This window comes from Rana temporaria, chromosome 4 (genome assembly GCF_905171775.1).
Source record: "Rana temporaria chromosome 4, aRanTem1.1, whole genome shotgun sequence".
NCBI classification, from domain to species: domain Eukaryota; kingdom Metazoa; phylum Chordata; class Amphibia; order Anura; family Ranidae; genus Rana; species Rana temporaria.
The window spans coordinates 384,732,351-384,758,887 of NC_053492.1; the positions used below are offsets into that span (position 1 = coordinate 384,732,351).

At 43.5% G+C, this 26,537-nt stretch overlaps 1 protein-coding gene across 1 annotated transcript; it reads right to left on the reverse strand.

Annotated features, from left to right (window-relative positions):
• Positions 1–698: 698 nt before the first annotated feature.
• On the reverse strand, positions 699–13,462 carry LOC120937666 (cytochrome c oxidase assembly protein COX20, mitochondrial). The gene is made up of 4 exons (XM_040351066.1): positions 13,251–13,462; positions 8,603–8,717; positions 6,595–6,658; positions 699–996 (listed from the first exon to the last, which is right to left on the reverse strand). Exons 1-4 carry the CDS (start codon positions 13,284–13,286, stop codon positions 855–857), a joined length of 357 nt encoding a protein of 118 aa, XP_040207000.1. The 5' UTR covers positions 13,287–13,462; the 3' UTR covers positions 699–854.
• Between the last annotated feature and the right edge of the window lie 13,075 nt (positions 13,463–26,537).

Here is a 26,537-nt window from a genome sequence, read left to right on the forward strand (position 1 = left end):
CTACACATCCCATGAGGCATTGTAACACACTGACATTCACAGACATGACTAGGCATGATGGGAATTGTAGTTCCTGAACAACTGGAGGGCCATAGTTTGAAGACCCATGGTTTAGATCAAAGCATATTCATGTGTTAGAATGGCCCAGTCAAAGTCCAGACCTAAATCCAATTGAGAATCTGTGGCAAGACTTGAAAATCCTTCCATCCTATCGAGCTTCAGCTATTTTGCAAATAAGAATGGGAAAAATGTCACCCTAGATGTACAAAGCTGGTGGAGACATACCCAGAAAGATGTGCAGCTGTAAATGCAGTGAAAGATGGTTCTACAAAGTATTGACTCAGGGGGGGGGCTAAATACAAATGCATGCCACACTTTGATATTTGTAAAAAAATTATAATTGGAAAACCATTCATCATTTTCCTTCCACTTGGTCTATCACATAAAATCTATTTACGTTTTTGTTTGTAACAAAACTTGGAAAATTTCAGGGGGTATGAATACTTTTTCAAAGAACTGTATATGACGAGCAATTTCGTTATTAGAGCAACATTTTGCCAGTTCGTAAAAACATTATATACATTTTAACTGTAAATAGTTTTAAAATGAAAATATTTTTTAGGCGTGCCTATGCAAACACCTCTGCATAAACAAATGTCTGTTTGGTAGAAGCAGAATAAAATAAAAAAACACAAGTATTGGCCTTTCTTATGAAACTTTTAAAAGAACATACAGTATATATTACACACATCAAATAATCTTGTAATACAAACAGAATTTGTTTTGCAAGTCCACAACAGCTGGCTTGGGGGCAGCATGATATTTATTAAACGTCTATACATTTTCTTGGCAGTTCATGGCTTGTCTGAATCACTTTGTCTGTTCTTGAGACTTGGATCCATAGTGCTACCTTCATACATGACCTGCTTTTTAATGCCATCTTGTACCATTCTTTGCTGTATCCTTAATTTTGCATGGTTGTATCTACAGTACACCCTAAAATGAGAAAACAGCGTATAAGAAAAGTAGGTGCAATCGCATGAATACTGCAAATGCATTTTGAAGGGCCCATGTCATTAACTTTTGCATTTCAATACAAGTCTAGGGGGATTCAAAACCCACTTAAAGCAGAGCAAACACACTTGTCAATGATTTCTGAAAGATCTCAGAAGTGCCTTTACCACTTGCCTACCAGTCACTTTCATCCCCTTCCTGCCCAGGCCAATTTTCAGCTTTCAGTGCTGCTGTACTTTGACAATAGCGCGTTAATGCAACACTGTACCTAAACACAATTTGTATCTTTTTTTTCAGACAGAGCTTTCTTTTGATGGTATTTAATTGCCACTGGGTTTTTATTTTTTGCTAAACATTCGAAAACAAGACCCAAAAATTGAGGGGAAAAAAAAAAGTAAATACTGTATATACTCGAGTATAAGCCAAATTTTTCAGCAATTTTTTGTGCTGAAAAAGCCCCCCTTGACTTATACTCTAGTCTCCCGCTCTTGACAGTGCAGTCAGTCGGCAGCCGTCCAGTGTAACAAAGCCCCGCCTCCTTGTCCGTGATGACGGAACACTGACTCGCTGCTGAAAAACTGAATCAGTGTCCAGTCCATCACAGACGAGGAAGAGGCTTTGTTACACTGGACGGACGCCGACTGCACAACACAGCGGGAGATCAGGTACATGAGGCACAGTAAGGCATGCAGATGGGCACAATGAGGCATGCAGATGGGCATTGTTGACCCTCTTTTACACTTACAGTAGCTGCTGCATTTCCCACCCTAGGCTTATAACTTAAAGCGGGGGTTCACCCTTAGAGGGCACTTTTCCCCCTTCGCTTCCTGCTCGTTATTACTAGGGGAATCGGCAATTTATTTTAAAATATGTGCAGTACTTACCCGTTTACGAGACGCATCCTCTCCGTCGCTTCCGGGTATGGGCTTCGGGAATGGGCGGTCCTTCTTGAGTGACAGGTTTCCGAGAGGCTTCCGACGGTCGCATCCATCGCGTCACGATTTTCCGAAAGAAGCCGAACGTCGGTGCGCAGGCGCAGTATAGAGCCGCACCGACGTTCGGCTTCTTTCGGCTACGAGTGACGCGATGGATGCGACCGTCGGAAGCCTCTCGGAAGGCTGTCACTCAAGAAGGAACGCCCGCTCCCGAAGACCCATACCCGGAAGCGACGGAAGAAGATGCAGCTCGAAAACGGGTAAGTACTGCACCTATTTTAATATAAATAGCCGATTCCCCTAGACCGAACGAGCAGGAAGCTAAGGGGAGATTTTTTTTTTTTTTTTAAATGGGTGAACTCCCGCTTTAAGTCAACAAGTTTTCCCAGTTTTTGTGGTAAAATTAGGTGCCGCAGCTTATATTCGAGTATATACAGTAAATACATTTCTTAGTTTCTGTTATAAAATTGTGTAAATAAGTAATTTTTTCTCCTTCACTGATGAGGCTGCACTAATAAGGAGGCAATCATGAGGCTGCACTGAAGTCAGTTATGGGAACCAAGTGGTGTCTCACTTCCAGCAGTGGGACGAATGCCAGCCGTTAACCAACCACTCACAAATGCTGTGGATCCAGGTATAATAGGCACCACAGGTGAGTGCATTTTCGTTCTTTTCCATCAATAAACTACCCAAATGGTTTTACACAATGAGGTCTTTCTCTGTTATCCTGCCCTCTGATCGATTACCGGAGGAACAACAAGTGGAGGTGGTGTTTTCAAGTGACAGTGACCAGCAAGGAGAATGCTCAACAAAGCACAATATTACAAAATTTTCTTTATTGGTTTTCATTTCAAATCATTTCATCTTTCATACATATACTATACACCTTCAAAAACATACATTTCCCTTCCCCATTATAACCGGTCTGAACGTATTCTCCTTAACCGACATATACTTTAAGCATGTAAGAGACCCTGGGGTCCCGAACTCCTAGTCTACTCTGTAGTACCTTTTTCCCCACTGTCTTCTTGTCTAGACTTGGGTTTTAACAAATTCTGTTTCTCTACTGAGAGGTCAAGGCCTCTGTATTAGCGTAATATGTGGAGAAGGAGAGAGATGAACATAGGAGAATAGGAAAAGGGGGGATTGGGGAGAGAAAAAAAAAGGGGGGGGGGAGTCTCCCGTGTTGAGACTAAGGTGCATATAATATTCCCTAAGGGGAAGTCTACTAGATGAGATTGTACCTATATGATATGTGGACTCCCCATGTATGTGGACCTGACCCTTTGGTCATGCCTCTTATGTTCGTGTTTTAATATTAGAGTTGCCTACTCTATAAAGTGACAAAGTTGCCAGTGCAGTATGACTATAGAGTGTAGAGGGAGGGATAAAAAAAAACAAACACAAAATGTGGATAAAAGTGTTTAAGTCTTAGTGATAGCTTTTGCCTCTCTAAGTATATGTGTGAAACAGCAACAAAAAAAAGGAGGGGGGGGACCCCCACCCATTGTTAACTAAAGTGTACAAAACTATTAACCCTATAGAGAAATCTAGTTAGCGGGGCTAAGCATACAAACCCAAGCGATCCCCTGTATGTGTAAACCCAATCTAAGTGTTAAAGTGGCTAAACTCTAAAGTGATTGTGCAATAAGTTAAAGAAAAAAAAATGAAAGAAGACTACAGAAAAAAAATAAAAAAATAAAAATATTCCCTCCCCCTAACCCCCCCCCCCCCCGATTAACACAGAATATTACTAAGTACAATAGACCATACTAGCAATAGGTGATCATTATAATGTGATGAGTGCAAATCCATGTGGGGCTCTAGAAGCACGAGTGGAACACAGCACTACTGCATTATTTAAGAAGCACTGTATCACTGGACTGTATCAATACTTTGTTAGAGTTTAGTTATGTATGCACACTGTTGGTTTCTGTGAGATTTTGGTACCAGTTTTTTTGTTTGAATTTTTATTGTCACGGGTGTATTGTGTATTTTAGTAGGAAACACATTTATTTATTTTTATTTCACCGGTAAGCCACTAAAACATTTTCTGAAAGTTTTAAATACAATATTCAGAATCAGATTGTGTTCAACTAAGACACTTAGGGCAGCATCTTAACTTTGACTGTATAGATTTTTAGTATTTTCTGTGTGATCCTGTCTTATGAGCAACAGCAAAACTCTGCACAATTAAGCCGGACCTAGGTGAATTGAATCTTGGCTGGTTCAGCAGTGACCTTCCAAGATTCAATCCATCTATGGGTAGGCTGGTTGTCCATCTATTGACTTGGGTACAACCAGTTTTTTTTACATGCGATAGCCGCTAGCAGTAATCATTATGTTCTTCTCTAAATGTGTTCACTTAAGGACCGCCGCACGACTATATACGTCGACAGAATGGCACGGCTGGGCACATGGACGTATATATATATCCTCTTTTAGAGCCCAGCCGTGGGTCGCAAACACGCCGCCAGCGGCGCACTCGCGACCCGGTCCGAAGCTCCGTGACCACAGGACCCGATCACCGCCGGTGTCCTGCGATCGGGTCACAGGAGCTGACGAACGGGGTGAGGTGAGTGTAAACAAACCTTCCCCGTTCTTCTCTGTGGCAATGTCAGTGATCGTCTGTTCCCTGATATAGGGAACGACGATCACTGACGTCACACGCCCAGCCCCACCCCCCTACAGTCAGAAACACACATGAGGTCACACTTAACCCCTACAGCGCCCCCTAGTGGTTAACCCCTTCACTGCCATTGTAATTTTCACAGTAAACAGTGCATTTTTATAGCACTTTTTGCTGTGAAAATGACAATGGTCCCAAAAATGTGTCAAAAGTGTCCGCCATAATGTTTCGCAGTCACGAGAAAAAAAAAAATATATAAATCGCTGATCGCCGCCATTAGTAGTAAAAAAATGAAAAAAATATATATTAATAAAAATGCCATAAAACTATCCCCTTTTTTGTAAACGCTACACATTTTGCGCAAACCAATCGATAAACGCTTATTGCGATTTTTTTTTTACCAAAAATATGTAGAAGAATACGTATCGGTCTAAAAACTTCGGAAAAAAAAATGTTTTTTTATATATTTTTTGGGGAAATTTATTAGAGCAATAAGTAAAATATATTGAATTTTTTTAAAAATTCGCGCTCTATTATTGTTTATAGCACAAAAAAATAAAAATAAAAAAACCGCAGAGGTGATCAAATACCACCAAAAGAAAGCTCTATTTGTGAAAAAAAAAAAACGCCAATTTTGTTTGGGAGCCACGTCGCACGACCGCACAATTGTCAGTTAAAGCGACGCAGTGCCAAATTACCTGCATAATGGTCCGGGTCTTAAGTGGTTAATATGGTCTTTAAGCCCCCCAGTTCACACCGGTGCGTTTTGACAGATCAAAGTCACACCCTATTTCTAGCTATGGAACCGTTTAGATCAGTGCGACTCTGAATTGCACCGATTTTGAAAAGGTTCCTGCACTATTGTTGCCCATTTCATGTATGACTTGCATTGACATCTGTACATGAAGTCGCACTGACCAGCGGTTTTGAAATCACGCTGTAGTAGTGCAATTTTAAAGCAGCATTCGGTGTGAACCGGGAGTTTAAGCCGTTTTCTATCCATTTACAAAATACATTTTCTAAGCCTGTAAACTTTCATTTACACATTTTTGGCAAAATCCCCCAAAAAACTTGCAGCACATTGGGTCTGACAAAGTAGTTATGTCTCAGATCTACTTTGTAGCATTGTTAAACAGGGGTCCAAAAAAAAACACCCCACAGGTTTTCCCAGTTGCTGCATACAATCCAATCCTACCACGCAATTAATGCTTAAAAAAAAAAAAAAACCACACACGGAACCAATTATGATAGTATTTTGGTTTTTAGTATATAGTCAAGGTTCCTCAGTGATTTGATATAAAGTGACATTTACCCTCCCACCCCGCCCCCATTTATATGTGTCTTTACTGAAATCAATGCTGTGACACAAGTCATTTGTTTTATTATAAAGTCTTTTACATATACAAATGCTTAAAGGAAGAATGTTCCGCCTAAAAAATTATATATATATATATACACACACACACATATACACATATACACACACACACACACACACACACACACACACATATATATAAAAAAATCAGCAGCTACAAATACTGCAGCTGCTGACTATTAATAATCGGACACTTACCTGTCCTGGAGTCCAGCGATGTGGGGGAACAAACCCTGCTCGTCACCCCCTCCTCTCTATGGCGCCGGCATTGTCACTGTGGGTGCCCGGCTGTGGCTTCACAGCCGAGCAAGCACTGCGCATGCCGCACACCGTGATTGGTGGAGCAATCATCTGAGATGTGTCCCAGATGATTGCGGAGAGGGAGGGAGGGGGGAAAGGCGACCTATGGAGGAAGTGGGAGCTGGAACCCTCTAAAAAGAGGGTTTCCGCTCCCCCCCCCCCCCCCCCACTAAAAAAATGACATGCCAAATGTGGCATGTCAGGGGGTCGCCTTTCTTTAAAGTGGAAGTTCCATTTTTGGGTGGAACTCCACTTTAAGTAGTATATTTCTTCAAAAACCTGCACTTCATGCCCTAAAGGTTCTTCCGTCTCTTAAACATTTAAAGGGGTAATCTTACCAGACACCAAGAGTGGTAAGAACAAATCCTCCAACAGCCAGATCACAGGAGCGCCTCACCCTGCCTGTAAGAAAGGAGAATAAACGGTAAGATTTGGAGAGATCAGGCATCACAGGGCAGTCTTTAAGCTTTCAAAACGTCTGGAATCCTCTAGTGGTCAAGTGGAAAATCCTGCGGTTGATTTACTAAAATTGTATAGAGCAAAATCTGGTGCAGCTGTGCATGGTAGCCAATAGGCTTCTAACTTCAGCATGTTTAATTAAGCTTTGACAAAAAAAAAAACGGAAGCCGATTGGTTTCTATGCCCAGCTGCACCAGATTTAGTAAATCAACCCCAAAGTGTTTGACATCCAGCAATCATATTCAGACTTTCACTTTCCATGTTAACCTTTAAATTATAATTATACAGGATTTAACACCAACAGTTTGTGCAGTGCTATACAAAATAAAAGGGAGTCAGTACAGTAACAATACAATTAAAGACAAGTGGGTTAGGAGAGCCCTGCTCATCAGAACCTACAATTGAAAAAACAGTGGTTTTCAAACGTTGCCCCAATTTGGAAGCCATTTTAATCCGCTGATACCAACAATGGGACGCTAAAGACGACGGGGCAAATTCCTCCCAATGACACCAAAGACAGGGGACAATTCCTCCCAATGACACCAAAGACGGTGGAAAAAACTCCCAATGACACCAAAGACGGGGGACAATTCCTCCCAATAACAACAAAGACGAGGCACAATTCCTTCCAATGACACCAAAGACTGGACACAAGCCTTCAAGAACCAGAAAAAGTATGCTCATATACGGAGAAACCCTCCCCTTAATTGTGGGCGGTACCCCTCGCACCTCCCATTGAGATTGGGCTCCCAGGTCCAATTTATTTTTTGTTGTGCCAATAGAGCACATTCCCTCACAATTGCAACAAATGTGACCCAGTGACACCAACAATGGGACACAATTCATCCCAATGACACCAACGAGTGGGCGCTATTCCTCCCAATGACACCAACAATGGGGCATGGTTTAATTCCACTATTCCCAATGACCACAGTCCAGCCCCTCTTAAGTCTGAAGGACAGTAAACTGGCCATTTGTTTAACAAAGTTTGGAGACCCCTGATCGAAAGTACTGGTACCTGTAGAAAAATACTGATAATTCAGAAGACAGGTTGATATTACATGCATACTTATCCACTTATAAGTGGGCAATTCAATGTGTATACTAAAGAGGGGCTGACAATAATTGTGAAATCTAAAAATATATGGAAAGAGGAAAACTATATGTACACAGTATTCAATGAGGCTTTCAGTAACCAAACAAAGCACAATACTGGAGGTCAAGTCATAAAATATCAAGATGAAACCTCTCAAAATCAGGGAAATTTTCCTTAGTTGCCACCAGAACCAGCGTCCCCATTGGAAGACTGATCTATGACAGGGAGATCTTGCTGTTAAAGTCTCCAAGACACAATAATCCAGGGTCTTAAAGTGGTACTAAATGTTCAGTTATTTTATTTTTATTTTTTTAAACAACAAAACATGTCATACTTACCTCCACTGTGCAGTTCGTTTTGCACAAAGTGGCCCTAAACAGCCTCTTCTGGGGTCACATGGCGGCTCTCGCAACTTCTCCCTGTAGTAGCTAACCACCTTTGGGAAGCACTCTCCTGAGGAGGTTACCTTGCGTCCATAGCAGCCGAGTGTATGACTCGGCCCCGCCCCCGTCATTGAATTTGATTGACAGCAGCGGGAGCCAATGGCTGCACTGCTATCAATCTATCCAATGAAGAGCCGACAAGACGTGGGATCGCGCCCTCGGAAATTTGGGGCTCAGGTAAGTAAAACGGGAGCTCCAGGCACAGCAAGGTGTTTTTTCCCCCTTGATGCATAAGATGCATTAAGGTAAAAAAAACACGAGGCTTAACAACCTCTTAAAATGTAATTTATGGATGGGTGGACCCTTTAAAATTATAATGCACACATAAATAGAAATACTGTCACTTACTTGTTGCAAGAAAATTTCCGACTCCAGCCACCAACGATCCAACTGAACCATACAATAACGACTCACGTGCACATGGTGTCTTTTGCACATCAAGGATCCAAAACAACTTGAATGACTACATGGAAAAATACAACAGATGAAAATGTAATTATTCCTCAGTCATGTGCACTGCTCTATGCACACTACAAATCCCATGGTCCCTAATTTGTCTCAGGAGTGATAATAAGAGAGTGGCTTTATTCTTGCATACAGTGGGACCATGGAGATGAGCTCAGGCGGGTTGGGACAGGAGTCTGAAACTGCCTGAGCTATTCTGCCATGAAGGTTTGCAGTCAATCATAGGCGACCGATGCATTCCTTTTATTTCTCACCCCACAGCTGCATGCAAGGGGCTTGTACACATGCAGTGGGAAAAACCTCCACCGCCTATGATTGGCTGCCAGCTTTGACAGCTTCTCAGGGGGTTCAGATTCAAGTCTGAACACGCCTAAGCACATCACTGGCAGCCACCCTCTAACAGGAAGCTGGATATCGCAGCAGTTAAAGGAATTTGGTGGAGGCTGAGAGTAATGAAAGGTACTTTTCTGAGTTATATGAATAGAGTCTAGTGTCACTTTACAATATTAACCATTTAAGCCCCGGAACAGTACGCTGGTCAAAGACCAGGCCACTTTTTGCGATTCAGCACTGCGTCGCTTTAACTGACAATTGCGCAGTCACGCTACGTGGCTCTCAAACAAAATTGGGGTCCTTTTTTTCCCACAAAAAAAAACAAAAACTTTTTGGTTGTATTTGATCACCTCTGCGGTTTTTATTTTTTGCGCTATAAAACAAATATAGAGCGACAATTTTGAAAAAAAATGCAACAAAAAATATATAAAAAAATCGGTTAGCGCAAAAGTTATAGCGTCTACAAAATAGGGCATAGTTTTATGGCATTTTTATTAGAATAATTTTTTTACTAGTAATTGTGGCGATCCGCGATTTTTATCACGACTGGGCCATTATGGCAGACACATCGGACACTTGACACATTTTTGGGACCATTGTCATTTTTACAGCGATCAGTGCTATAAAAATGCACAGATTACTGTAAAAATTACACCGGGAGTGAAGGGGTTAACCACTAGGTGGCGCTGTAGGGGTTAAGTGTTCCCTAGGGAGTAATTCTTACTGTTAGGGTGCGTGGCTATCACCGATGACTGTTCCCAATCACGGGGAACAGTCATCAGTGACAGTGTCACTAAGCAGAATAGGAGAATGTCTTGTTTACAAAGGCATCCCCCTTTTCTGCCTTTGCAGACCGCAATCACGGGCCGCACGGAAACATCGAGTTCCCGGGACCCGCAAACACGCTCACGAGGCAGCTGGATGGCAGATTTAAAGGGACGTACCTGTACGATAATCTGCCTCCCCGTGCCATTCTGTCAACGTTAAAAGTGCGTGTGGCGGTCGGAAAGCGGTTAAAGATTTTTTCTTTTCAAAGTAGTTCATTTCAGAAAAAAAGAGATGCACTTTTTTTTTGCTGGTTTTTGAGCCTGTAAAGCATTCCAATAGCGATCAGTAGGGTTGTCCCGATACCACTTTAAGACCGAGTACAAGTACCGATACTTTTCTCCCCCAAGTCGCCGATACCGATTACCGATACTTTTTTTTCAATGTCATGTGGCAGTTTGACAGATGGGGACTGACAGGTGGCACTTATGGGCACTGACTGGTGCTGATGGGAACTAATAGTGCCACCTTTCAGTGCCCACAAGTGCCACCTGATTGGTGTCATTTGTGGGCACTGATTGCACCGACAGGTGGCTGGCACTAAAATGCTGCGAAAAGTGACACTGAATTTATAAAAAAAAAATATATGCTGCAACACCCATCTTGGTACACCCTGCACTCGGCTGCAGTAAGCAGCAGCAGACAACTTCTTACACCCAGCCCATATAGCTCAGGCTGGGTGTAACAAGATGTCTGCTGCTGCTTACTGTAGCCGAGTGCAGGGTGTACCAAGATGAGGGTAGGGACGTTCGGCCGCTGACGGCGACTGAATGTGACTGCACCGGTCACAACCCTGATGCAGCTGCACCCTATACCCCTGCCAGCTTACCAAGTTTAACTGCAGGTGAAGACTCGCTCTTCTCCCGCCGACTCCGTCCACCAACTGTGCCCGCCCTCTCCAGCCAGACTCCACCCACATTTCCTTCCACAGACTCTGCCCGCCAGGGGCGTACCTAGAGCATTTGGCCCCAGGGGCGGCTCCTATATCTGGCACCCCCCCCCCCCCCCCCCCGACTGTAAAATGTAAAAACACCCCACTGTGCCCCCTGCATCCTTCAATATCTCTTTGTCACTACTGTATAACCCCCTCTCCACAACTGCACCTCTGGACCCCTTTTACATTACACAGCAACCCACAGCTCTGGACCCCTTTACATTACACAGCCCTCTGGACCCCTTTTACATTACACAACACCACAGACACCCCCCCTCTACAATAGACACACCCCCCCTTCTAAATAAGACACACCCCCCCTTCTAAAATAGACACACCCACCTTCTACAATAGACACACCCCACCTTCTACAATAGACACACCCCCACCTTCTACAATAGACACACCCCCACCTTCTACAATAGACACACCCCCACCTTCTACAATAGACACACCCCCACCTTCTACAATACACACCCCCCCCCCTTCTACATAAGACACACCCCCCCCCCCCCCTTCTACATAAGACACACCCCCCCCCTACATAAGACACACACCCCCCTACATAAGACACACACCCCCCTTCTACATGAAGCTGAAGCCTGGCTTTGCGTGGGGGGGGGGGCGTCGGCACACCTGGGACCCGACCGCTGCCCTGATCAGTAGTTCTCAGCTGTGACTGTCACACGGCCGAGCAGCCTAAAGCCGCCTCCCCCTCCTCTGTGTACGGCATGCTGATCATGTAGAGTACACAGAGGAGGGGGAGGCGGCTTTAAGCTGCTCGGCTGTGTGACTGACAGTCACAGCTGAGAACTACTGATCAGAGCAGCGGTCGGGTCCCGGGTGTGCCGACGACCCCCCAGCGCAAAGCAAGGCTTCAGTGAGAGGCAGTTCAGTGTTAAGCAAATATTCATTCATTTGCTGCTGCCTCCCTGTCACCGCCATGCCGCCCGCTCTGCCCGCTCTTCTGTCCTCTTCAGTCACGGAAGGGGGGCGCCGGCCTGACACCCCCCAGCGTGTGCTGCCCGCCCTCTCCAGCCAAACTCTGCCCGCACTCCCCCCGCCCTCTCCTGCCTTTCCCAGCCACTGACTCCTCCCGGCCACGCTACAAAAAAAAAAAAGTATCGCCGAAGCATCGGGAGCATTTGCGCAAATGCTCTGCATCGGTCCCGATACCGATACTAGTATCGGGACAACCCTAGTGATCAGCAGATGCCATGCAGGTTCGCTGGTGCCATGCAGGTCTCGTACAGATCTGTCCGTGTATCTGTGCCCATGCATCTCGTATGGACAAGCAGATACACTGTCAGGAAGAATCAATGAACTACCACGACGCTCCACAGCACTGTGATAGTTCATTGAGAACTACAAGCTGCAAAGGATGCTGGGGCTTGTCGTTTATTTCTACACAGAGAGAATGAATGACGCAGCCCCGTACATACGCGCTCATTTCAAAAAGTGACAGCTAGCACAGGGAACATTACAGTGGCGGGGGGGGGATTGCACAGCGGCTGCAGCATTGGGAACATGTTACACCCTAAAAAAATGGGTGGAACATGTAACATAGTTAGGTTGAAAAAAAAAAAAAAAGACACAAGTCCATCTAGTTCAACCATATATGAAAAAATAAAAAAATATATCGTACAATCCCATTTACTCAGTTCTATAGCCACCGCTGATCCAGAGGAAGGCAAAAACACGTTCCCAAAAGTGAACTTCTCCTTTAAGTAAAGTTGTTATACTTACCTGCTTTGCACATTCCACAAAGTGGTCCCTTACTTTCTCTTTGGTGAGCCTCCGCCAGCACTCTCCGCTCCTCTGGGTGCCCCCTCAGCAAGCCAGGTAGGTGCTCGGGTGCACTCCTGAGCTGGGCTGCGTGTGTCCATAGAGACACACAGGGCCGGTAAGCCACGCCCCACCATTCCCTCCTCAAAGGGGTGTGACTGACAGCAGCAGGGGCCAATGGGGTCCCATGTGACACCTTGAAGAGAGAGCAGTGTTGTTAGACTGGTGACAGGTAAGTGTTTATAGATGGAGGTGGGTAGATTAGGCAGTGGAGGGCTATTTTACATTTGAACAGCCTTGTATGTTTAGATGTTGAGGAATTATTAGTTCAGAGAGTCAGCCATGTGACAGACACAGGCAAACAGCAACACATGTAGAGGAAAGCACAGCCTTAGCTGATAGTTGTGTTCATCTCCGGGGGGAGGGGGAGCCCACACATGGCTGCTTGCTACACCCCCCTCTCCTCATACACACCACCCACCAGACATGGGCGCCCTATGACTGCCCTGAGGTTATGACTGCACTGTGTAACTCCAAGGCTGACATGCTATGTACACGCTATATAGGAAATATTCACACAGGCACGGAGGTTTTGCTATTCATATCCCTCATAAACAAACCACAAGCGCACCAAAGTCAGAACGTCTCCCCTACCTTCTCTTTGGACGCTTCATCTGTTTTGTCCGCCATGTTGGTTGGCAACCCTCCTCCGACCTTCACCGAGTCCGCCAGCCACACACCATAGAGACGAACAGAAGGCTGGAGCGTCTATAGGCAATGGTTTGTGGGAAGCGCAGTGACTGGCTGTCTGACCGGAGAGCATCCCAGTTCTCGGACTCAGATTATGTTTGCTGTAATCTGTAACTTTTCCAGAAAAGATCTCGTAGGGTTCCTTTTATCATAAACCTGTAACCCTTTCACTGCTTGGAACATGTTATAAAAAGAACTCTTCCTTGCCGCCAAAGCTATTTGTTTTTTTTTTCACATAATGAGCTGCCCATTTAGGGATTAATAAACTTTATTTAAACCCCCCCAAAAAATGACACATTTCCTATAATCAGAGGGACTATAGAAAAAAAAAAAACAATGGTGGCTTCATTTGTTTTATGTTGCACAACACTTAACAAATCTATATGTTTACCAAAAAATACACGTACGTTTTTATGCGCCTGGAGAGGCCCGGAGCTGCGTGCAGGCAGCCTATATTAGTGAATGGGGACATCCGGAGCTGCATGCAGGCAGCCTATATTAGTGAATGGAGACACCCGGAGCTGTACGCAGGCAGCCTATATTAGTGAATGGGGACATCCGGAGCTGCATGCAGGCAGCCTATATTAGTGAATGGAGACACCCGGAGCTGTACGCAGGCAGCCTATATTAGTGAATTGAGACACCCGGAGCTGTACGCAGGCAGCCTATATTAGTGAATGGAGACACCCGGAGCTGTACGCAGGCAGCCTATATTAGTGAATGGAGACGCCCGGAGCTGCATGCAGGCAGCCTATATTAGTGAATGGAGACATCCGGAGCTGCATGCAGGCAGCCTATATTAGTGAATGGAGACACCCGGAGCTGTACGCAGGCAGCCTATATTAGTGAATTGAGACACCCGGAGCTGTACGCAGGCAGCCTATATTAGTGAATGGAGAAGCCTGGAGCTGCATGCAGGCAGCTTATATTAGTGAACGAATACGCCCGGAGCTGTACGCAGGCAGCCTATATTAGTGAATGGAGACACCTGGAGCTGCATGCAGGCAGCCTATATTAGTGAATGGAGACGCCTTGAGCTGCATGCAGGCAGCCTATATTAGTGAATGAAGACGCCCAAAGCTGCATGCAGGCAGCCTATATTAGTGAATGGAGACACCCGAAGCTGCATACAGGCAGCCTATATTAGTGAATGGAGACACCCGGAGCTGTACGCAGGCAGCCTATATTAGTGAATGGAGAAGACCGGAGCTGCATGCAGGCAGCCTATATTAGTGAATGGAGACACCCGGAGCTGTACGCAGGCAGCCTATATTGGTGAATAGAGAAGCCCGGAGCTGCATGCAGGCAGCCTATATTAGTAAATGGATACGCCCGGAGCTGCATGCAGGCAGCCTATATTAGTGAATGAAGACGCCCGGAGCTGCATGCAGGCAGCCTGTATTAGTGAATGGAGACACCCGGAGCTGTACCCAGGCAGCCTATATTAGTGAATGGAGACGCCCAGAGCTGCATGCAGGCAGCCTATATTAGTGATTGGAGACACCTGGAGCTGTACGCAGGCAGCCTATATTAGTTTTTCCTCACATAATGAGCTGCCCATTTAGGGATTAATAAACTTTATTTAACCCCCCCCCCCCAAAAAAAATAACACATTTCCTGTAATCAGAGGGCCTATAGCAAAAACTATGGTGTCTTCATTTGTTTTATGTTGCGCAACACTTTATCAAATCTATATGTTTAGCAAAAAATACACGTAGGCATTTATGCACCTGGAGGTGCCAGGAGCTGCGTGCAGGCAGTCTTTATTAGTGAATGGAGACATCCGGAGCTGCGTGCAGGCAGCAGGAGACGGCTGGAGCTCCGTACAGTCAGCCTATATTAGTGAATGGAGACACCCGGAGCGGCAGCCTATATTAGTGAATGGAGTCACCCGAAGCTCCGTACAGTCAGCCTATATTAGTGCATGGAGATGCCCAGAGCTGCGGAAAATAGCCTATATTAGTGAATGGGGACGTCCGGAGCTGCATGCAGGCAGCCTAGATTTATGAATGGAGACATCCGGAGCTGCGTGCAGGCAGCCTAAATTAGTGAATAGAGACGCCTGGAGCTGCGTGCAGGCAGCCTATATTAGTGAATGGAGACACCCGGAGCTGCGTGCAGGCAGCCTATATTAGTGAATGGAGACGTCAAGAGCTGCGTGCAGGCAGCCTATATTAGTGAATGGAGATGCCCGGAGCTGTGTGCAGGTCGCCTTTATTTGTGAATGGAGACGCCCGACACTGCTTGCAGGCAGCCTATATTTGTGAATCGAGACACCCAGAGCTGTGTGCAGGCAGTTTATATTAGTGAATGGAGATGTCTGGAGCTGTGTGCAGGCAGCCTATATTAGTGAATGGAGACACCCAGAGCTGTGTGCAGGCAGTTTATATTAGTGAATGGAGACTACCGGAGCTGCATGCAGGCAGCCTATATTAGTGAATGGAGATGCCCGGAGCTGTGAGCAAACAGCCCATATTAGTGAATTTAGAGGTCAGGAACTCTGTGCGGGCAGCCTATGTTAGTGAATGCAGATAACCGGAGCTGTGTACAGGTAGCCTATATTCGTGAATAGAGACGCCTGGAGCTGCCCACACTGCCAAAAGTACCAAAATCTGGTTCAATGACCGTGGGATTACTGTGCTTGATTGGCCAGCAAACTCGTCTGACCTGAACCCCAGAAAACTTATGGGGCATTGCCAAGAGAAAGATATGAGACCGAACAATGCAGAAGAGCTGAAGGCCGCTATTGAAGTATCCTGGTCTTCCATAACACCTCAGCAGTGCCACAGGCTGATGCCTTCCATGCCACGCTGCATTGAGGCAGAAATTGCTGCAAAAGGGGCCCAAACCAAGTACTGAGTACATATGCATGCTTCTACTTTTCAGGGGTCTGATATTGTTCTATGTACAATCCTTGTTTTATTGATTGCATGTAATATTCTGATTATCTGAGATTGTGGATTTGGGGTTTTCATGAGCTGTAAGCCATAATCATCACAATTATGACAAATCACGAATATAAAGTAATGTGAATGTCACCGGCGCAAAAAATATATATGTATAAGTGATCTGCTGCGGTACTGTGTGTGCCTCCAAAAAGGGGGGTAAAAAATATATATCCAAAAAATGTTACTGCGCTGATCCAAAGATTTAGAAGAAAATGCAATTCATAAAATGCTGATGAGCTATATATCAAATTATGTGCAAAAACTGCAAGTAACATGCTAGATTAAGTGCAAAATTGCTAATAAATGTGCTAGATGGATAAACAATCAAATATATATATATATATATATATATATATATATATATACATACACACAGGGTTTGACAAATTTGCTTGGAATCTAGTAGCCAGCTAAAAAAGTTAAGAGCCAGAAAACGCGCCCCGTCCTGCCAAGCTCGTGCGCAGAAGCGAACACATACGTGAGTAGCGCCCGCATATGTAAACCGTATTCAAACCACACATGTGAGGTATCCCCGCGATCGTTAGAGCGAGAGCAATAATTCTAGCTCTAGACCTCCTCTGTAACTCAAAACATGCAACCTGTAGAATTTTTTAAACGTCGCCTATGGAGATTTTAAAGGGTAAACGTTTGTCGGCATTCCACAAGCGGACGCAATTTTGAAGCGTGACATGTTGGGTATCAATTTACTCGGCGTAACATCATTTTTTACAATATAAAAAAAAATTGAGATAACTTTACTGTTGTCTTATTTTTTAATTAAATACAAAAAAAGTGTATTTTCTTCCCAAAAAAGTGCACGTGTAAGACTGCTGCGCAAATACGGCGTGAGAGAAAGTATTGCATTGATCGCCATTTTATTCTCTAGGGTGTTAGAATAAAAAAAAAATATATATATATATATATATATATAATGTTTGGGGGTTCTAATTAGAGGGAAGGAGATGGCAGTGAAAATTTACACATTAGAACTGGTTTTACTTGTAATGTCAACGGCCACCACCAGATGGCGTGGTGGGGGAGGTGGGGGCGCACGGAGCGATAAAAAAACATGCAATATGAAGAAAAATATTTGGAAATTTCAATATGAAACAGCAAACAATTATCAATATGGAACAGCAAAGAACAATCCAATTCACAATGCGTTCCAATAGAAAAAAAGTCCACTGCTGGTGGTGCTCCTTATACTAGATATTAGAAATAGATTATTAAAGGTGCAACTGTCTAGATTGAACACTCACCAGACCCCGAACAATAAAGGCCTCAAATTATTGCTTTTCTGATAGCCACTGGATTTGTCCTCGTTCTCCCTCTCCCAAGGATTCCTTAGTATCTCAAAAACAAGGGGCTCATCATGGTGTAGTATATCAAAAAGATTTTTAATAAAAGTAATAAAAACAGTGGTACACTTACAAGAAAAGTGCCTATGACCGGCAGTGTCGAGCGTTATAGCCGCTCACCAGCGTTCGTATTGCTCCTCGAGCGGCGTATGTTCCACGCTTCTATTGTCCTGTGTTTCAACAGCCGGCCGCGACGCGCTTCCACTCCGTGTGTAACCAACAGCCTCTACGCGTTTCGCTGTTATTGCGTCATCAGGAAAGCTTGGAGAGTCAGTGGTTGGTGGTAGGTGGGTTTCTGTTTGGAGTGTCAGGGGTTGGTGGTAGGTGGGTTTCTGTTTGGAGTGTCAGGGGTTGGTGGTAGTACGGTTTCAGTTTGGGATGTCAGTGGTTTGTGGTAGGTGGGATTCAGTTTGGAGTGGAAGTGCGTCGCGCGTCGTGGCCGGCTGTTGAAACGCAGGACAATAGAAGGGTGGAACTTACGGCGCTTGAGGAGCAATATAAACGCTGGTGACACCCCAAACTGAAACCCCCCCCCAACCACTGACCCCCCAAACGGAAACCCACCTCCTGACAACCCCCTGCTACCTTATATGAAATATTTTATTTCTGCATGCTTATAAATACATGTTTGATTTTTTAAATGGCAGAATCCCATTGTAAACACTTCCATAGGTTAAAGGAACACTAAAGGTTCGTTTTTTATTAAATCAATTGATTGCTGTAAGCTAGAGCATTTTAATATCACTTACCTCGTTTTTCCTTTTGACCTCCAAAATACAGTAATCCAGGTTTGAAAATGCCATTGCCTGTCTCTCCTCTTCTTGCTTTCCACCAGCATCTGAGCCGTTTTGCATGTTGGAAAGCAGAATGTGCTCACCCCCTCCCTATGACTACAGCCCTGCGTGAAGATGCTCTCTTATCCCTCACAGGCATGGAGGCTAAGCCTAATGGGAACTGTAGTTCCCATTAGGCCGTGATGTAGCAAGAATGAATGCGCACCGCAAACCAGGAAGTCAGTGAGAATAACGATTCAGGAGTGCTGGAGGTGAATAAAACCGCTCGATTTCAACAGGTATCAAACTATTTATAATGCAAAACATTACTTTTTACTTTATCAGCTACTGTCAGACTTTAATTTAAGAGGAAAATATGTTTGTCTTTACAACCCCTTTAAGAAGGACTTTATTTAGTAGTTATATGATTTTGTGGTTATTCATGTTGACTGGAGAGTATCTGCGGCCTATTCACGCCTCTATCCGGGTGTACTACTTGAAGAAAGGACTATGTTTCATGATACCGTTGTGCGTCTGACCGCATTATTCCCAGGTGAGGTGAGGTGGGACGGAGGCACACGGTAAGAAATTAACCCTTTCAAACGTTACGCGAGCTATCACTACGTATTGGTGGTGCTCTGTGTGTCTCCTCTACCTGTCTGCAATTTACATTTACACTCTGCATAATGCCTCTGTGTGCAATGGGAGGACGCCTCTGATTGCATATAAACGCAGATGCAGAATATGATTATATTTCATTCTAATACATTTATCATATCATTTAATGATAATTGATATTATAGTGTAAATGTAGTACACTGCTATCCGGTCTGTGTGCGTAGTCTCGACTGTAACGAGAGGGAGGACGGTAGGACCCCTGTTATGGAGGACAGATAGCTGGGGCCGTCGGGGTAGAGGAGCCAGTTTTTTATTTTATTTTCTCTCACGTGACATATTCTGTGCCAATGTGTCAGAAAAGAAACCAGTGTTCTTATGAATAGCTGCATCAAAAATGCAGCTGTATGTAGTTGTGAATTGAGGAAAATGCACAGGTAAGCTTAAAAAATGCAGCAGAACGCATCAAAAATGTACGGGAGCCCAGATGTCCTAAAATGACAAAAATGCACAGGTAAGCTTCAGAAATGCAGAAATTGTGTTTGTCCACCGCCGACCACTGACACCCACCTATACCCAAGCAGTGTCGAGCGTTATAGCCGCTCACCAGCATTCGTATTGCTCCTCGAGCGGCGTACCATCCCACCTACCACCAACCCCTGACACTCCAAACAGAAACCCACCAACCACTGACTCTCCAAGCTTTCCAGATGACGCAATAACTGTAAAATGCGTAGAGGCTGTTGGATACACACGGAGTGGAGGTGCGTCACGCGTTGTGGCCGGCTGTTGAAACGCAGGACAATAGAACTGTGGAACATATAACGCTCGACACTGCCAAGGGGACTCAGTGCCGGTCATAGGCACTTTTCTTGTAAGTGTACCACTGTTTTTATTACTTCTATTAAAAATCTTTTTGATATACTACACCATGATGAGCCCCTTGTTTTTGAGATACTAAGGAACCCGTTATGAGAGGGAGAAGGACAGATTCAGTGGCTATCAGAAAAGCAATAATTTGAGGCCTTTTATTGTTCGGGGTCTGGTGAGTGTTCAATCTAGGAGTTGGTGATGGTGGCACGTGTTCATCGGGTGGAAGAACGTAGGCATTCATGCGCCTGGAGCTGCGTGCAGGCAGCCTATATTAGTGAATAGGGCCGCCCAGAGCTGCGTGCAGGCAGCCTATGTTAGTGAATGGAGACACCCAGAACTGCGTGCAGGTCACTTATATTAGCGAATGGAGACACCCGGTTCCGAGTGCAGACAGCCTATGTTAGCGAATGGAGACACCTGGAGCTGCATGGAGACAGCCTGTTAGTGAATAGAGATGTCCTGAACTGTGTGCAGGTAACCTATGTTAGCAAATGGAGGCAGCCTATATTAGTGAATAGAGACTCCCGGAGTGGAGTGCAGGCAGCCTATGTTAGTGAATGGAGACGCCTGGAGCTGCGGCACGCAGGCTATATTAGTGAATGGGGACACTGCATGACTTTATAAAATAACTTGTGTTATTTTAGTAACGTTTTTTTAGTGAATGCCAAAAAGATACCGCTTTGTGAATGGAGCCCTGAGTTTTGAATACAACACTTCCACCCCCACTATTCCCAGCTACAAAGTCCTGGCCCCCCTGGTAGCCAATTGCTGTGCTTTGTGCAAGAACAGCAGTCTGCAGTGTGTTGAGACATTGGCTGCTGTGTTGCCCCTACAGTGCTGCATTGAGCAAAGTGTATGCCTCTTGATAACTGCAGAGCTCTGTGGGCCAGTTTCAAGGCGTACATGCCCATTGTATGCGCTTTTGGCTGTGAACAAAGGGCAGCATGGGCACTGTGACTGGCCTGTGGCTATGCAGCCCTATACACAAACTGCACTGCCTATTTTTTCTGTTTTCAACAGATGTTTAATTGCTGCCCAATAAATCACACCCACTTTCATATGCCATTGTAATGATATAATCAGCGTTATTCACTTTAGCCGTCAGTGATTTTAACATTATGGCTGATTGGTGTACATGTACACCAAAATATATTCAACACGATAGACAAATCACTTTGCATCTTGGACACTAAAGCTAAACTATTTTAGCCCCCAAAAAACAAAAACCACACAAAGCATTGGTGAGTTTCATTAATTTTATTTAACCAAGACACCGTTTATTTAAAAAAATACAGTTTTATTTTCTCTTCAGGTGGAAAAAGAGCCTGTGAAGGCAGTATCTGCACCATATTATCAGAAAAGGTATTTGTTATATTAAAAGAAAACATCAAAATGGGTTAACTGTAGAAAACAAAAAGAAATCTCAAAACAAAAAGTCAACAAAATACAGCAATAACGTTGTAAAACAGTTTTCTTATGGCTGTAAGGGACTGTCTTCTTTGAATTAGCAGACCTCTACTCCATACTTTGTACCAATGGCCAAATCCAGACATCTTCCAATTGCGTCCCCCTGTCAGAACACAATAGCTCAGTGGGGGAGATCGCTATACTAAACTTTGCATAGTTAGTATAGTGGCTCTGACCAGAGCCGACAGTTTTTTTTTTTTTCCCGTTCAACCCGCTGGAAACAAATCGTGTACCAGGCTTTAAAACTATTCATTCAAGAAAAGCTGGAGCAAGCAAGAGGGGCCACAATGCTACCATAAGAACAGGTGAAGTGATCTGCTTTTCAAAAGAAGAAAACCCCTTTACTTACCATGTGTCAGTTGAACATAAAACATAATGAATTTTGCAGCTTTAAAAGGAGGCCCAATTGTCATACCAGTAAAGTCAAAAGTTTGCAAAGCATATGTAATGTATAACAAAATAAGGATATGTTGTAAACATTGCTGTACGCAGAATTACAGCCAAACAATTTGTCAGGCTAAACAGTTGGAGCAAACTGTATAGGTGCATGCAGTCTAGTAAGTCAGTTTATATGTTTAAATAATCAAATACCTAATGCCTTTTTCAATATATCATATTGAAACCATGTGAAAAACAGTAGTTTAAAAAAAAAAAAAGAAAAAAAAAGAAAAAAAGGAAGGAGAAAAAAAAAAAAAAAAAAAAAAAATCTTCAATTATGAAAATGGGTTACAACTGTATAATAATAATAATAAAAATCCCACTGTAGCTTAAGCTACAACAAATGGCAGTGTATTTCTGGTTACAAGGTTCTGTCCTACCTACATAGATGCCACTGAAGAATGGCAGCCTGAATATGGATTGCTGTAACCTGCATGCCACTACCCATTTACACTGTAAAGATCCCTTTTACATAATACTGCACCCTATTTTAGTTTAGATGGGGTGTAAAGATACTGTGGATAAACAACTGATACAAAAGATTGTCTGTACAGCAAATAAAACCTCAAAACATATATTGCACCATTTTAATAAGAAATTTGCAGCCAGTCATTAGTCAGTCCTCACATATCAGACAATATGAAACCACAAAAGCAACGTTCTATTAGAAGGGAAAAAAAAAAAAAAAAATGTACATATTCTCAAAAAGATAAAAACATGGTTTATCCACATTTGCTTGCCACTTCATAAGAATAGAAATACAGTCACAACTACAAAAAGAAAGGTAATTAAACTCAAAAGATAGTCTGTTAGGGGTTCTTTTACACTGATCAGTTATAAAAAATAAAAAAAAAATCCCTTTGAATCTTACGGACCTCTTTACACCAGTCTGTTTTTAGAAGTCCTGCTTGCTGTATTTTTGGTGCACATAAAAAAAAAAAAAAAAAAAAAAAAACGCTGCTCCCCATTGATTTGAATAGAAAATGCAACAAAACGGGAGTAAAGAAAAAAAATGCACTGCGGTTGAGGTTTTGGTGCATATTTTTAGTCACATGTCTATGTTTCACAGGTGCATGTTGGGAATCAGGCAACTCAAAAAACGCATCTAAAAAGGCATGTGTGTTTTTGATGCTTTTTTTGTTCAATGGAGCAGTATGAAAGCAGCCTAAAGGCCCGTACACACGGTCTGACTTCTTGCCAACAAACTTCAAAACGAGCAAGTTTGCAAAAAAATCCGACCGTGTGTACGCTCCATCGGACACATTTTTTAGGTTTTCATCGGACAAAAGTTTGCTCTGCAAACGGACAAACTTTTCGGCAACAAAAGTCCGATGGTGCCTAGTCCGACCGTGTGTACAGCAATCCATCGGACTTTTGTACAAAGTACTAATACGCATGCCCAGAACCAACGTTAAAATCAACCAACAATAGCAGATGTTGACCAAAGGGTGGCGGTAAAGAGCAGAAAAACCACGTGACGTTGGGAAAGTTTGCAGAAAAGTCAGAGCGTGTGCCCGGCCAACTCCCTTTGGACAAAAATCCAAGGAAAAGTTTGTTTGAAGTCCGATCGTGTGTACGAGGCTTTAGAGCGTATATTTGTTGCAGTACACAGTACTTTCCAAAAAGACAAGTTCTGGTTAAAATTATACACTGATTGTAATGTGTGTAAATGACATACAGCAGAGAGGTTTTTGCCTTTAGAAATGTGTGCACTTTGTGGCGATTGCAATATGATCGTAACAAGCAGCCCCCGCGTTGTGCATGAAACTTACATAACATCTGCTGGTGCTTCAGTTCTCTGCCCCAGTGCGTAATTCACATTTGTGAAGCACAAAGTTATAGTAGGCATAGAAGGTTATAGAAGAACAAGGACAATATTAATGCTTTACTGAACAGATATTTTGGCGCGTCACAGCCCAGATTCCTCAAGGTCTTGCAACCTTTTTCATCTTCTTTGTTCTTCTAGGAAAGCCCTTTGAATGCCTATTATACCTCTTAAGTTAAAAATTCAAGTTCATCGCAACTTCCTTTTGGGCTGTAATGCACAAATCTGTTAGTCATATTGCTGGATTGACATTGGAGAAGCCCCAAGATTTACAGTATTAGTATGGTTAACCATAAAAGAAACCCAATTTACAAATCGCATCTGCAAATTTCAAACTACACAGCTGCCATCTGATTGGAAAAAGCTACAGAAAACAAGCAGCATATTTGGATATGGTAAACCCTATAGATGTGTTTGTTTATAATAGTTATATAATTTGATGGAGTACATTTTTAAAGGCACAAAACTGGAGTTTTCCTTTAAAATACAGCCGGTAAATAAATGAAGAATGAAACGCTGAATAAAAAAAAAAAAAAAAAGACAAGCCCTGTCAAACGCCTCAAAGTAGTCCACACTACTGTGTTGAGGGAATTTGGCGATTTTCCTTTCTGAACAAAATCACTCCGTCTATGGCCAGCTTAAAAAAGGGGTTGTAAAGATTCATGTTTTTTCACCTTAATGCATCCTATGCATTAAAGGTGAAAAAAAAAAAAAAAAAAAAAAACACCTGGCTGTCACAGGCCCCTCCATTTTACTTACCTGAGCCCGTTCACCTGCTCTGCGCGTCTCCCGGCATCCTCTTCTCCACGGAGTCTCTGCGTTGATTGGATAGATTGATAACAGCGCAGCCATTGGCTCCTGCTGCTGTTAATCAAATCCAATGACTCGGCCGCCGGAGGCAGGACGGAGTCATACATTTGGCGTCTATGGATGCCGACTGTATCACACAAGAGCGTGACCGCAAGCTAACCCCCCTAGGGGGAGAGCTTCCCAAAGAGGATTAGCTATTGTGGGGAGGAGTCGAGACAGCCGCCGAGGGACCCCAGAACAGGAGGATCGGAGCCACTCTGCACAAAACTAACTGCACAGTGGAGGCAAGTATGACATGTTTGTTTATTAAGCCTTTACAACCCCTTTAAACGGTCCTTAAAACGCCCCCACTTACACCCGTGTAAGAAAGATGTATATACTTGGTTTTCAGGCTGTTCGGGTCCAGTCACGTGATCTCCCCTGTGTTGGCTGTAGGAGAGTAGAGTAGAACACACTCCATTAATGGCTAGTAGAGCCTGGAGTAAGGACGTCACCTATAGATTTCAATGGCCCATCTATTGTTGGCACTCCCTCTCCCCTGCAGCTGCACTGGCTGAGACGGCTGAGCTGATCATGTGACTGGACCAGCCTGAAAACAGTTAAGTATATACATTTTTGTTACACAGAATACTTAACATGGGTGTTAGGAGGGGCAGGAGTTTTAAAGACTAATTAGGTGCAAGGTTGAATTCCACTTAAAAATAGTTAGCAACAGGGTCACTTGAAAGTAATATGGTCATGTGAAAATGTTCAACACATGGAATATTCCAAACCAAATAAGATGGCTACAAAAGGATTGGTTGTCATTGCCAGTCAATCCCTGCTAAAATAATTAGATTCTAGAGATTTGTTTAAAAAAAAAAAAAAGAAGGACAAGGACAGTAGTGGAGATCATCCCTTCCCGGAAACTGACATTTTGCATACTAAAACACAGCACTTTCCAGTAAACTGTACCACAACCACCACCAAGTACATTAAAAGAATACACAAAATTAAAGCTGAATTTTTTTTTAATATTAAAAACGCATAGTGCATGGGATTGTGCTTGAAAAGATTTTTAAAAAAGTCATAAATAGATGCTACATATCTTTTTTCAAAAATAAATAATAATATTACCAGTCAAAGCCAATATACATGTAGAAAACCTAAAATTTTAAATCTTGTAAGGACACCTAGTTTTTCCATGAACCTTTTCCCCGGTAAGCCATTTGCCAAATAAAGGAATACAAAATTAAAGATGTATGCAAATGTGAAGAAAGGGGCCACAGCAACCTCTCATGGGTCCCACAGAAAAGCTATGCATGGCAAGGGACATGTCCCCTGTGCCAGTGCTAGGCTTCGATCGGGGAGCTTAGTTGGCACGAAGAGCAAGGCATCTCTTGGAATGCACACCTTTTCTCTGGAACCCATGAGAGATTGCTATGGCCCCTTTCTTCACATTTGCATGCACCCTGTTCCCCTATACACAAAGGCATGGTCCTCGTGCCAGTGCTATGCCTCAATCAAGGAGCTCAGTTGGCATGAGGGACAGGACCCATTAAAAAGGTGAATAGAAAGCATATAGAAATACACACCATAAACAGAAACCAGCATTTCCTTCCGTCTTCCATTGGTTTTTGGATTTCCCCCCCCCCCCCCCCCACACACACACACACACAAAAAGGTTTACTATGGCTCTGATCACAATGCTAGACTTTCAGAATCTTTCTGAAAATATTCGAAGTTTCCATGCTAGCTCTGGTACATCACTCGAGGAGCCCGCAACAAATCAATCACGTCGTTTGGTAAGCTCAGTGAAAAAAAAAGTATGGTGGTTAGATTAGGCAGCATGAATACTACCACAGTGCATACACACCTAGAAGTAACCAACAGTCATTGTTCATTAGCTGACAGGTTCATGGATAAAAAAAAAAAAAAAAAAAAACCACACACAACACACCTCTGAAGTTTAGGTTTAGACCTTTTCTAACTTATTGAACGAACACTGTAAAAGTGGATAAACTAAAATGGAAATATCTTAACAATGCTGCTTCTTTACCTGGATGTCTCACCACCTTTAAATAGCAGCAGCATTATTAATACTT

Bases quoted from the DNA above. Each gene is read 5' to 3' on its own strand.
- LOC120937666 (XM_040351066.1), bottom strand. From the start codon at position 13,286: ATGGCGGACAAAACAGATGAAGCGTCCAAAGAGAAG. The intron at 6,659-8,602 runs GTAAGTGACAGT...CCTTTCTTACAG, and splicing joins CGGAAATTTTCTTGCAACAA to GCAGGGTGAGGCGCTCCTGT. The intron at 997-6,594 runs GTAAGATTACCC...TTCTCATTTTAG, and splicing joins CTTACCACTCTTGGTGTCTG to GGTGTACTGTAGATACAACC.